This window comes from Oncorhynchus mykiss, chromosome 21 (assembly GCF_013265735.2).
Source record: "Oncorhynchus mykiss isolate Arlee chromosome 21, USDA_OmykA_1.1, whole genome shotgun sequence".
NCBI classification, from domain to species: Eukaryota; Metazoa; Chordata; class Actinopteri; order Salmoniformes; family Salmonidae; genus Oncorhynchus; species Oncorhynchus mykiss.
This window is the reverse complement of record NC_048585.1, coordinates 36,322,047-36,335,752: the sequence shown is the minus strand read 5'-3', so window position 1 is coordinate 36,335,752 and position 13,706 is coordinate 36,322,047. Positions and strand designations below refer to the sequence as shown.

General features: G+C 45.0%; 1 protein-coding gene across 3 annotated transcripts in view; it reads left to right on the top strand.

Moving 5' to 3' along the window:
* Nucleotides 1-13,706, top strand: part of plcb3 (phospholipase C, beta 3 (phosphatidylinositol-specific)) — a 105,683-nt gene that overhangs the window by 70,835 nt on the left and 21,142 nt on the right. For all 3 annotated transcript variants that reach the window (XM_036957710.1, XM_036957709.1, XM_036957711.1), the window contains exons 12-28: nucleotides 1,416-1,498; nucleotides 1,637-1,721; nucleotides 2,586-2,742; nucleotides 7,984-8,085; nucleotides 8,223-8,296; nucleotides 8,405-8,501; nucleotides 8,745-8,954; nucleotides 9,114-9,268; nucleotides 9,387-9,548; nucleotides 10,345-10,444; nucleotides 10,548-10,652; nucleotides 11,065-11,159; nucleotides 11,793-11,928; nucleotides 12,678-12,713; nucleotides 12,834-12,943; nucleotides 13,169-13,278; nucleotides 13,491-13,650. In XM_036957710.1, coding sequence (XP_036813605.1) covers nucleotides 1,416-1,498; nucleotides 1,637-1,721; nucleotides 2,586-2,742; nucleotides 7,984-8,085; nucleotides 8,223-8,296; nucleotides 8,405-8,501; nucleotides 8,745-8,954; nucleotides 9,114-9,268; nucleotides 9,387-9,548; nucleotides 10,345-10,444; nucleotides 10,548-10,652; nucleotides 11,065-11,159; nucleotides 11,793-11,928; nucleotides 12,678-12,713; nucleotides 12,834-12,943; nucleotides 13,169-13,278; nucleotides 13,491-13,650 — 1,977 coding nt within the window. The remainder of the gene's footprint in view (nucleotides 1-1,415; nucleotides 1,499-1,636; nucleotides 1,722-2,585; nucleotides 2,743-7,983; nucleotides 8,086-8,222; nucleotides 8,297-8,404; nucleotides 8,502-8,744; nucleotides 8,955-9,113; nucleotides 9,269-9,386; nucleotides 9,549-10,344; nucleotides 10,445-10,547; nucleotides 10,653-11,064; nucleotides 11,160-11,792; nucleotides 11,929-12,677; nucleotides 12,714-12,833; nucleotides 12,944-13,168; nucleotides 13,279-13,490; nucleotides 13,651-13,706) is intronic.

Below are 13,706 nucleotides of genomic sequence, written 5' to 3'. Positions count from 1 at the left end.
ATGTGTGTTTACTTCTTCACTGAACAAAGATATAAACGCAACATGTGAAGTGCGTTTATAAGCTGTAAAGTGTTTGTAAAGTGTTTCGTAAGCTGAAATTAAAGATCCCTGAAATTGTCCATATGCACAAAAAAGGTTATTTCTCTCAAATGTTGTGCACAAATTTGTTTACTTAGTGAGCATTTCTCCTTTGCCAAGATAATCCACAATCTGGCAGGTGTGGCATATCAAGAATCTGATTTAACAGCATGATTATTACACAAATGCATCTTCTGCTGGGGACAATAAAAGGCCACTCTAAAATGTGCTGTTTTTGTCACACAACACAATGCCACAGATGTCTCAAGTTTTGAAGAAGCTTGCAATTGACATGCTGACTGCAGAAATGTCCAACGGAGCTGTTGCCAGAGAATTGGATGTTAATTTCTCTACCATAAGCTGCCTCCAGAGAATTTGGCAGTACGTCCAACCGGCCTCACAACTGCAGACCACATGTATGGTGTTGTGTGGGCAAGTGGTTTGCTGATGTCAATGTTGTGAACAGAGTGCCAGATGATGGCGGTGGGGTTATGGTATAGGCAGGCATAAGCTACAGACAACGTACAAAATTGCATTTTATCAATGAATATTTGAATGCACAGAGATACCGTGGCGAGATCCTGAGGCCCAATCTTCTGCCGCCATCACCTCATGTTTCAGGATGATATGGCACGGCCCCACGTTGCAAGGATTTGTACACAAGTCCTGGAAGCTGAAAATGTCTCAGTTCTTCCATGGCCTGGAAACTCAACAGACATGTCACCTATTGAGCATGTTTGGGATCCTCTGGACCGACCTGTACCACAGTGTGTTTCAGTTCCCTCCGGGTTTGGCCAGGGTAGGCCGTCATTGTAAATAAGAATTTGTTCTTAACTGACTTGCCTAGTTAAATAAAGGTTACATATCCAGCAACTTCACACAGCATTGAAGAGGAGTGGGACCGCATTCCACAGGCCACAATCATCAGCCTGATCAACTCTATGCGAAGGAACTGTGTAGCGCATCATGAAGCAAATGGTCACACCGGACTGATCCACGCCCCTGCCTTTTTTTTTTTTTTAAAGGTATCTGTGACCAACAGATGCATAACTGTGTTCCCAGTCATGTGAAATCCATAGATTAGGGCCTAATTAATTTATTTCAATTGACTGGGTTCCTTATATGAACTGTAATTCAGTAAAATCTTTGAAAGTGTTTTATATTTCTGTTAAGTTTTATATTTCTGTTCATGCATCACACAAGGCTTCACCATGTCCACGGAGATACCCTTTAAGGTTCTTAACCACACATATTATTGGATGTGTCTGAAATGGAATTCTATTTTTGACCTCTCTCTCTCACACTCTCTCTGACTCTTCTCTGTCTCTCTCCTATAGGAGGTGATTGAAGCAATAGCAGAAAGTGCGTTTAAGACCTCTCCCTATCCCGTAATCCTCTCCTTTGAAAACCATGTTGACTCGTGAGTGATCATTCTGGGTAGTGATAAGGAGTATGGCTCATTGAAAGAAAAACTACAATTCTAAAAAGTATCTCTCTTATTCCATTCATTTTTTTCTCTTTCTCTCTCTCTCGTCCCCCCGTACCATCCCTCTCTCAGGGCGAAGCAGCAGGCCAAGATGGCGGAATATTGTAGGACTATTTTTGGCGACGCCCTCCTCATCGACCCTCTAGAGAAATACCCGGTAGGCCTGGCTAAGGGTTAGAGGTCAAGGGTTAGGATTAGGGGTTAGATGTCAGGGTTGGGGTGATTCTTAAGGGCGGGACACACCATAACAGACCTTGTGCGGTAGAGCACCTGCTGGGTGGAATGAAACAGAAAATGACAGCAGATGTTCTGTGGTCAGAGGTGATAGGACTGCCACCTGCTGCACATGAACAACATTCATTATGGTGTAAATAAAAGTGTACCCAAATGCGCTTCAGCCCAGCTTAAACACAAAAGGGGAATCAGGTGCTCGACTGAGGTACTTGAAAAAAATTAAATAAGAAAAAAACATTCCTTACCCCAGAATACTTCAAAGAATAAAGAAAAAGGAAGAAAAAAGAGCACTCTGCACTCATGGAACTGCTACGTTTATTCACGGGACTTACAAAAAGGCTTATGTTTAGGCATAATGGGACAATAAGAGCCTCTACGTAATAAACAGAATTATGTGAGGCTCTGGTGAAGTGTCCTGGGGTAAGGAATGTTTTTTGCTTCATTATGCTGTGTCCAATCCTTTAGGACAGTTTCAAATGATACTTAAAAAAAAATCTATTCCTACCCAAAGTAGAAAGACGTGATTGTATACAAATGTAAAGCAAGGTTTGAAATGATCATTTTTTTGTCAAATATTATATATTATTTTTGTGGGTAATTTGCAGTCAACTAATTATTTGGAATTATTCTTAAGAAATAAAAAAATAAAAAAATAAAAACATTTTTTATTTGGAATTATGTTCTGGGCCCCACGACCAGCCACTCAAGATAAAATTGGCCCGGCTGGTTCTAGATAAGCCGTTAAACTTTTTTACTAATGTATTATATTATCTCTCCATTCCTATAGCTGATCCCTGTTCAGCCCTTACCCTCGCCCCAGGAGCTGCTGGGTAAGATTCTGATAAAGAACAAGAAGAAGCACCACCACAGAGCGTCCAGCGGGGGCAACATGAGGAGGAGGACAGGAGAAATAGACGCTCTGGAGCAGGCTTCACCTGTTAACGGTATATACAATATAGTATTCAGACCCCTTGACTTTTTCAAAATGTTGTTACATTACCTTATTCTAAAATGTATTACATAATTTTTCTTTCTCATCAATCTACACAAAATACCCCATAATGACAAGGCAAAAACAGGTTTTTAGACATATTTGCAAATGTATATAAAAAAATAATGGAAATACCACATTTACACAAGTATTCAGACCCTTTAAATTGTTGAAGCACGTTCAACAGCGATTACAGCCTCAAGTCTTCTTGGGTATGAAGCTACACGTTTGGCACACCTGTATTTGGGGAGTTTCTCCCATTTTTCTCTGCAGATACACTCAAGCTCTTTCAGGTTGGATGGGGAGCGTCGCTACACAGCTATTATCAGGTATCTCCAGAGATGTTCGACCGGGTTCAAGTCCGGCTGGGTCACTCTGGCTGGGCCACTCAAGGACATTCAGAGACTTGTCCAGAAGCCACTCTTGCGTTATCTTGGCTGTGTGCTTAGGGTTGTTGTCCCGTTGAAAGGGGAAACTTCGCCCTAGGCTGAGGTCCTGAGCGCTCTGAAGCAGGTTTTCATCAAGGATCTCTCTGTACTTTGCTCTGTTCATCTTTCCCTCGATGCTGACTAGTCTCCCAGTCCCTGCCGCTGACAAACATCCCCACAGCATGATGCTGCCACCACCATGCTTACCCGTAGGGATGGTGCCAGGTTTCCTCCAGAAGTGACGCTTGGCAATCAGTCCAAAAAGTTCAACCTTGTTTCTCATGTTCTGAGAGTCTTTAGGTGCCTTTTGGCAGACTCCAAGCGGGCTGTCATGTGCCTTTTACTGAGGAGTGGCTTCCGTCTGGCCACTCTACCATAAAGGCCTGATTGGTGGTGTGCTGCAGAGATGGTTGTCCTTCTGGAAGGTTCTCCCATCTCCACAGAGGAACTCTGGAGCTCTGTCAGTGACCATCAGGTTCTTGATCACCTCCCTTACCAAGGCCCTTCTCCCCCGATTGCTCAGTTTGGCCAGGCGGCCAGCTCTAGGACGAGTCTTGGTGGTTCCAAACTTCTTCCATTTAAGAATGATGGAGGCCACTGTGTTCTTGTGGACCTTCAATAATGGAGAAATGTTTTGGTACCCTTCCCCAGATCTGTGCCTCGACACAATCCAGTCTATGAGCTTTACAGACATGTCCTTTGGCCTCATGGCTTGGTTTATGCTCTGACATGCACTGTCAACCTTATATAGACAGGTGTGTGCCTTTCCAAATCATGTCCATTCAATTGAATTTACTACAATCAAGTTGTAGAAACATGTCAAGCATGATCAATGGAAACAGAATGCACCTGAGCTCAATTTTGAGTCTCAAAGCAAAGGCTCTGAATAAATAAGGTATTAATGTTGTTGTTTTTTCTCACACAATACCCACACACATTCACATACACATAACACGAATGCATACCGACACAGCACAAACACACACACACACACACTACATTGTAGAATAATAGTGATGACATCAAAACTATGGAATAACACATATGGAATCATGTAGTAACCAAACAAGTGTTAAACAAATCAAAATATATTTTAGATTTTAGATTCCTCAAAGTAGCCACCCATTGCCTTGATGACAGCTTTGGACACTCTTGGCATTCTCTCAACCAGCTTCACCTGGAATGCTTTTCCAACATATGTTGAGCACTTGTTGGCTGCTTTTCCTTCCCTCTGCACTTCAGCTCATCCCAATCCTTCTCAATTGGCTTGAGATTGGGTGGTTGTGGAGGTCAGGTCATCTGATGCTGCACTCCATCACTCTCCATATTGGTCATATACAGTGGGGAGAACAAGTATTAGATACACTGCCGATTTTGCAGGTTTTCCTACTTACAAAGCATGTAGAGGTCTGTAATTTTTATCATAGGTACACTTCAACTGTGAGAGAAGATCACATTGTATGATTTTTAAGTAATTAATTTGCATTTTATTGCATGACATAAGTATTTGATCACCTACCAACCAGTAAGAATTCCGGCTCTCACAGACCTGTTAGTTTTTCTTTAAGAAGCCCTCCTGTTCTCCACTCATTACCTGTATTAACTGCACCTGTTTGAACTCGTTACCTGTATAAAATACACCTGTCCACACACTCAATCAAACAGAATCCAACCTCTGCACAATGGCCAAGATCAGAGAGCTGTGTAAGGACATCAGGGATAAAATTGTAGACCTGCACAAGGCTGGGATGGGCTACAGGACAATAGGCAAGCAGCTTGGTGAGAAGGCAACAACTGTTGGCGCAATTATTAGAAAATGGAAGAAGTTCAAGAGGACGGTCAATCACCCTCGGTCTGGGGATCCATGCAAGATCTCACCTCGTGGGGTATCAATGATCATGAGGAAGGTGAGGGATCAGCCCAGAACTACACGACAGGACCTGGTCAATGACCTGAAGAGAGCTGGGACCACAGTCTCAAAGAAAACCATTAGTAACACACTACGCCGTCATGGATTAAAATCCTGCAGCGCACACAAGGTCCCCCTGCTCAAGCCAGCGCATGTCCAGGCCCATCTGAAGTTTTCCAATGAGCATCTGGATGATCCAGAGGAAGAATGGGAGAAGGTCATGTGGTCTGATGAGACAAAAATAGAGCTTTTTGGTCTAAACTCCACTCGCTGTGTTTGGAGGAAGAAGAAGGATGAGTACAACCCCAAGAACACCATCCCAACCGTGAAGCATGGAGGTGGAAACATCATTCTTTGGGGATGCTTTTCTGCAAAGGGGACAGGACGACTGCACCATATTGAGGGGAGGATGGATGGGGCCATGTATCGCGAGATCTTGGCCAACAACCTCCTTCCCTCAGTAAGAGCATTGAAGATGGGTTGTGGCAACGACCCAAAACACACAGTCAGGGCAACTAAGGAGTGGCTCTGTAAGAAGCATAGTGGTTAGAGCGTTGGACTAGTAACCGGAAGGTTGCAAGTTCAAATCCCCGAGCTGACAAGGTACAAATCTGTCGTTCTGCCCCTGAACAGGCAGTTAACCCACTGTTCCTATGCCGTCATTGAAAATAAGAATTTGTTCTTAACTGACTTAAATAAAGGTAAATAAAAATGTTAAAAGCATCTCAAGGTCCTGGAGTGGCCTAGCCAGTCTCCAGACCTGAACCCAATAGAAAATCATTGGAGGGAGCTGAAAGTCCGTCTTGCCCAGCGGCAGCCCCGAAACCTGAAGGATCTGGAAAAGGTCTGTATGGAGGAGTCGGCCAAAAATCCATGCTGCAGTGTGTGCAAACCTGGTCAAGAACTACAGGAAATGTATGATCTCTGTAATTGCAAGCAAAGGTTTCTGTACCAAATATTAAGGTCTGCTTTTCTGATGTATCAAATACTTACAGTGGGGCAAAAAAGTATTTAGTCAGCCACCAATTGTGCAAGTTCTCCCACTTAAAAAGATGAGAGAGGCCTGTAATTTTCATCATAGGTACACTTCAACTATGACAGACCAAATGAGACAAAAAAATCCTGCGGACTACTTTGTCAACCACTGAAAAAAAAGGTTGAAGACATCCACTACTCATTCACTCAGCCTATTGAGTCCACTGGTGTCACTCACACAGAACTACCCTACGCCTTGACCTCTTTCTCCCCACTCTCTCCAGATGAAATCCTGTGACTAGTGAGGTATGCCCGCCCGACAACCTGCCCGCTCGGCCCCATCCCTGCCTGCCTCCTCCAGACCATCTCTGGAGACCTTCTCCCATTCCTCACCCCCTTCATCATCTCAGTGGTCAGGGATGAGTCTGACTTCAAAATGGCTTGAGTCGCTCCCCTCCTCAAGAAACCGATACTCATCTGACGTCAAAAACTATAGACCTATATCCCTTCTCTGATTATCTTTTTCGTTATCTCTCTCAGAATGATCTTCTTGACCCTAACCAGTCAGGCTTGAAGACTCAACCGAGACTGCTCTCCTCTGTGTCACGGAGGCTCTCCACACTGCCTAATCTGACTCTCTCTCCTCTGTTCTTATCTTCCTAGATCTATCCGCTCCCTTCGACACCGTGAACCATCAGATCCTCTCCTCCATCCTCTTAGGGCTGTTCGTGTCAGGCTCTGCACACTCTTGGATTGCATCCCACCTGGCAGGCCGCTCCTACCAGGTGACGTGGAGAGGATCTGTGTACTCTCACTACTAGTGTCCCCCAGGGCTTAGTTCTAGGCCCTCTTCTCTCTATACACCAAGTCACTCGGCTCCGTCATATCCTCACATGGTCTCTCCTATCATTGCTATGCGGCTGGCACTCAACTAATTTTCTCCTTCCCCGCTTCTGACACCCAGGTGGTGACATGGATCTCTGCGTGCCTGGCAGATATCTCAACTTGGATGTCGGCCCACCACCTCAAGCTCAACTTCGACAAGCGTTGCTCTTTCTCCCAGGAAAGGCCAGTTGACAACTTCACAGTGTCGCTCTCCTGGAGTGCAAAGTACCTTGGCGTGTCCCTGGACACCACCCTGTCATTCTCTGTAAACATAAAAGCAGTGACTTGCTCCTGCAGGTTCATACTCTACAACATCCGTAAAGTACGACTCTACCTCACACAGGAAGCGGTGCGGGTCCTAATCCAGGCACTTGTCCTCTCCCATCTAGAGTACTGCTACTCGCTGTTGGCTGGACACCCCGCTTGTGTGATCAAACCCCTGCAACCTATTCAGAACGCTGCAGCCCCGCCTGGTTTTCAACCTTCCCAAATTCCCCGTTCCTCTGCACACTCCACTGGCTTCCAGTCGAAACTCACATCTACAAATGGTGCTTACCTACGGAACAGCAAGAGGAACTGCCCCTCCCTACCTTCAGGCTATACTCAAACTCTACACCCCAACCCGAGCACTCCGTTCTGCCACCTCAGTTCTCTTGGCCCTCCCATCACTACGGGTGGGCAGCGCTCCCACTCAGCCCAGTCCAAGCTCTTCCCTGTCCTGGAACCAGCTTCCCCCTGAAGCTAGGACAGAGTCCCTGTCCTTTTTCTGAAAACAGTATCTTAAATAATCTGCCTCACCGCACTTGTACTTGACCCCCCCCCCCCCCCCCCCCCCCCTTTCTAGCTCAGACTATAATGATAGCTACTTTATTGAGGGAAAAAAGTACTTTCTATGCCTGTGATATGTGGTTGTCCCACGTAGCTATCTTAAGATGAATGCACTAAATGTCTGCTAAAGTGTGTGTGTGTGTGTGTGTGTGTGTGTGTGTGTATATAGACTTCCCATTCAGTGACAGCGAGGGGGGCCAGCTGCTGTCCAATGGGGAAGAGAAGCTAGCAGAGAGTCTGGTCAAGGACGGAGATCCCCGGAAGTCAATTGGTCAGTTCACATCTTGAATGAAGAACATGCTGGGGATGGAGAGAGGAAGGGGAGAGAAGGATGGATGGATGGATTGATGAATGGGTGGCTGGATAGATGGAGGATATTGGTAACAGTTGTTTGTGTATGTTTTCTAGGAGGGGAGGGAGAGAGTGATGAGGAGGAGGAAGATGAACCTGTGGCTGAACTGAAGAAACCAAACTCTGATGAGGTGAAACCTCTATTTATTGATTGACCTTCATTGATCCCCGAAGTCTTCAATCGATATGGGTCAGCCCAGTAATAAAATGAACACATAACAATTCTCTCTCTGTCTCAGGGTACTGCCAGTAGTGAGGTAAATGCGACAGAGGAGATGTCTACCCTTGTCAACTACATAGAACCTGTCAAGTTCAAGAGCTTTGAGGTTGCAAACAGTGAGTGTGTGCGTCTGATGATAGCAAGCAAGGTGTGTGTGTGTGTGTGTCAATGATGTGCATCATTGGTGTGCGTGTGTATGTGTGAGTGAGCGGATAGGTGTCATTACGCCTAATCACTCCTCTCATGTAGTGCATAAGGCTAGCTAAATTACTAATTCATAGTTCATTATTAGCCAAGAGACACACACTGACATATTGATTGATTTGAACTGATTTGTATATATTCTCTCTCTCTCACAGAGAGGAATAAGTATTTTGAGATGTCATCATTTGTGGAGACCAAGGGTATGGACACACTGAAGAGTGCACCCATCGAGTTTGTTGAGTACAATAAGAAGCAGCTGAGTCGTATCTATCCTAAAGGGACGAGAGTTGATAGTTCAAACTACATGCCCCAACTCTTCTGGAACGTAGGCTGTCAGATGGTGGCGCTAAACTTCCAGACACTCGGTATGTCGATCTTTCTTCCTTATACCTGAACTTTTCTTATCTTCTCATACCTTTCTTTATTATTTTCTCATCTCGCTCTCAGCCCTCTCTCTTTCTTCTGTCCCCCTGCTTCACTTATTTCCATGACTGACAATCTCCCTCTCTCCCCCTCTCTCTCAGACCTGCCCATGCAGTTGAACATGGGTGTGTTTGAGTATAATGGACACAGTGGTTACCTGCTCAAACCAGAATTCATGAGAAGGACAGACAAACACTTTGACCCCTTCACTGAAAACATAGTGGACGGCATCGTAGCCAACACCGTCAAGATCAGGGTAAGTGGGTATGTGTGTCTCGGGACGGGTGGGGGTGGGGCGGTGGGGTTACGTGTGTGTGTGTGTATGTACGTATATGTCTGTAACTATCTCCTTCTCTCCATCCCTCCGTCTCCAGGTGATCTCAGGCCAATTCCTGACCGATAAGAAAGTGGGTGTGTACGTGGAAGTGGACATATTTGGACTTCCTGCTGACACAAAGAGGAAGTACCGTACCAGAACTTCCAATGGTAACAGCCTGGACCCAGTCTGGGACGATGAGACTTTTGTCTTCAACAAGGTAACGTTATTACAGGCTGAAGAGACACACACACCATATCGATACACACACTCACACAGTGTACAAAACATTAGGAACACCTGCTCTTTCCATGACACAGACTCAGCAGGTGAATCCAACCTACATGTACTGTACATATTACCTCAGTCAGTCACTCCAACTACCTCATACCCCAGTACACTGACTCGGTACCAGTACTCCTTGTAAATAGGCCTCGTTATTTTATTGTGATACTATTTTCTTTTTAACTTTTTGTTAATTTTCTTACTTTTTAACTGTATTGTTGGGAAAGGGCTCGTAAGTAAGCATTTCACGGTAAAGTCTACACCTGTTTTTGGCGCATGTGAAAAATAACATTTGATTTAAATTGAGATATGGATTGGGTATGTGTGCCATTCAGAGGGTGAATGGGTAAGACAAAAGTTTAAGTTGCTTTGAACGGGGTATGGTAATAGGTGCCAGGCACACCGGCTTAAGTGTGTCAAGAACTGCAACGCCGCTGGGTTTTTCACGCTCAAAAGTTTCCCGTGTCTATCAAGAATGGTCCACCACCCTAAGGACATCCAGCTAACTTGACACAACTGTGGGAAGCATTGGATTCAACATTGGCCAGCATCCCTGTGGAATGCTTTCGACACCTTGTAGAGTCCATGCCCTGACAAATTGAGGCTGTTCTGAGGGCAAAAGGGGGTGCAACTCAATATTAGGAAGGTGTTCCTAATGTTTCATACACTCAATGTATAACAATATACATAACGATGCACACATACACAAGGTAACAGCATTCTGTGTGTAGGTGGTCCTGCCCACTCTGGCCTCTCTGAGGATAGCTGTGTTTGAGGAGAACGGGAAGTTCCTCGGACATCGGATCTGCCCTGTGTCAACCATCCGACCGGGTCAGTACTGTGTTTGTCTGCCTGGCTGCGTGTGTGTGGATCTTTTTGATCTTGTATCGTACAGTCTGTTCTTTCAATGCTGTCATCTTGTGTGTGTGTGTAGGTTACCACTACATCAGTTTGAAGAATGAGATGAACCAGCCTCTGTTGCTTCCCTCTTTATTGGTCTACACCGAGGCTCAAGACTACATTCCTAATGAACACCAGGGTAAGAAACTACACTATCCATAACCTCCTAGGACTACACTACCCTTAACCCCCTAGGACTATATTACCCATAACCCCCAATGACTACACTACACATGACCCCTTAGGACTATATTACCCATAACCTCTATGACTACAGAACTGAGTTATCTGAAATTCCGACCAAGAAAACCTGTTCATTTCCACTTCGTTATCTTCCATGTCGTAATAACAAATCAGAAACTGGGGTATCATCCGTCTATCCTGAGTTTACAGACATGCTGAACTCTGACGTCGCCTACTAAGAAAATTACTTTGATGACAGCATTTTCTGCAGTTAAATTCCAAGAGCAACAAACATTACTAAGTGTGTGTATGTGTACTAGGTCTAGGCACATTGCTCACTTTTGTGTTGTGTTGTGTGTTTATGTTAGAGTATGCTGAGGCCTTGACCAACCCCATCAAACATGTGAGTCTTTTGGACCAGAGAGAGAGACAGCTAGCTGCTCTGATGGAGGACAACGGCGAGGTGAGGAGACCACACATACACACACACACACGCATGTTATGTTCTTCTATCCTCATGGTGACCTAAAATTATTTTACCTAACCCCTAACCGTAAACCTTACCATAACCCTAAACCTAACTCCTAAATCTATCCACCAACCCCTTACCCTAATTTTAACCCTAACCTTAATTGTAACCCTAAACCTAACCCCTTAGCTTAAAATAACCTCCCACGAGGGACAATTTTCCTTGTGTTACTATCCTTGTAGGGACTTTGGGGGATTTTACATCCTCACAAGGATAGAAGAACACACCCACACACACACACACACACACACACACACACACAAAAACACATCACATGATATGGGGGCTACACTGAGGCGTGGTGAAAACCAGTAGGGTTTTATCTGCTACACTAGACAAGTGTTCTTGGGTGTGATCCGTGGATCGAATTCTTGAAAATAGAACCAAAGTTTAATTTCCTTGCAGAGCCATGCTGCTTACTACGCCCAGGGTTCATTGAAATGAGTGGGATGCCTCGCAATCTGCAAAAGTTACACATCCAATGTAGCAGGCCTTTGAGACTGATGTCAAAATTGTGAATTAAAGTTACAAGTTAAGAATCATCAACCTTCTCTCCACTGTGTGTAGCGTGTATTGGAGCAGCCGAAGGAGGGAGAGAAGGATCGGAAGGGCGACGCCCCCCTGGGGAAGATCCCCTCCCCCCTCCACCCCGTCCCCGCCCCCATTGATGACATCAGCGACCTCATCAGCTTATCTGGACCAGGTAGTCCACACTGTAACACACACACACACACCTATCATTGTTTGGTGTATTATAGAGGAGGCTGGTGAGTGGAGCTATTGGAGGATGGAAAGGTATCAAACACATGACTTGCATAAGCGGAGGACACCGATCCATTTATTCCATTCCAGACATTATACTAAGCCCATCCTCCGATATCTCCGCCTATCAGCCACCCCTGGTGTGTTATGTATTGTATTAAAAATCAGGCCTTGTGGAGTTATGGGGATTGGTGATGTGTGTGAGTATTGTGAGTGTTGTATTGTTAGTATTGTATACATTTTTATAACTAGGCAAGTCAGTTAAGAATAAATTATTCTTTACAATTACGGCCTACCCCAGCCAAACCCTAACCCGAACGACGCTGGGCCAATTGTGGGCCGCACTATGGGACTCCCAATCACGGCCGGTTGTCATACAGCTCAAGATTGAACCAGGTTCTGTAGTGACGCCTCTAGCACTGAGATGCAGCGCCTTAGACGGCTGCGCCACTCGAGAGCACGTATTTGTTGTTAGTTATCGTGTGTTAACCAGATGCTCTATTCAAGAACCTGGGAGAGCTATTGGTCGCGTTCCAGGCTGACTACATTGCAGATGCAGATCTCAGCATGTCTGCAATGTAGTCAGACTGGAGCACAACCATTATGTGAGTATCATTGCTGAGTTCTGAAGTGAAAACATCACATCTACATTTCAACCTGTCCTGTCCTGTTCCTGTCTCCATGTGTCAGGCCAGAAAGAGGATCTTATTGCTACAGTCCTGGCAAGTAAGTAATCTCCTATCCACCCATCCACATTACATTACACCACAGAACTCATTATCACCCTCATGTGGTGGGAGGCCAAACCAGTTAGATAATTTCTCCCTTTCTCTCTCGTTCTCTCAGATCTCCAGGCTCAGTCTACAGAAGAGTTGAAACAGCAGAAGTCGTATCTGAAGCTGTTGAAGAAACAATGTAAAGAACTCAAGGAGCTCCGCAAGAAACACCTCAAGAAGGTTAGACTGACACACACACACACACAGCTTGTCTGTCTTTCTGCAAAATTTGAAATACTAACTTGTAAAGATGTTGTCAATAAACCACAGTGATATTTTTTATAGACAGCTTAAATCCATTACGAATACTGCTGCTTGTGTTTGCATCAGCACACTGTCTATTTGACATGTGTGTGTGTCTGTGCACGGTTGTGCTTGTATACGTGCGTGTGTGTGTATTAAAAGGTGTGGGCCTTGAGTAAAGAGCAGAGGAGTCGCTGTAACCAGCTCCGCTCTGACACACAGAGACGACGCAGTCAGATGGAGAAACATCTCAAAAGCAGCATGAAGAAAAAGTAAGAGAGCGAGGGAGGGATGGATGGGGGGGTGATGAAGAGTTGGTAGGGGGTGATGAGAAAGAGATTCCAAATCAACCACTTGCCCCTTACACAGGAAAGGGGGGGAGACACAGTGGGGAATATTTGTGTATATTAATGTGTTTGTATGTATATAATAATATATTTGTAAAAAATATATATATATTTGTTTGTTTATGTGTGTGTGTCAGTGAGCCAGCAGAGCCGGTGCAGAGGCAGTTGACAGCATTGGAGATGGAGTTACAGAAACAGACGGTGCAGCTGAGAGAGTGGCAGATGCAAGAGCTCCTAAAACTACGGCAACAACAACACACACTGGAGAGAGAGAAGAAACACACACACCTACGAGAGGTATGCACGCACGCACGCACCCAAGCACATGCGCACACACACACCTACGAGAAGTA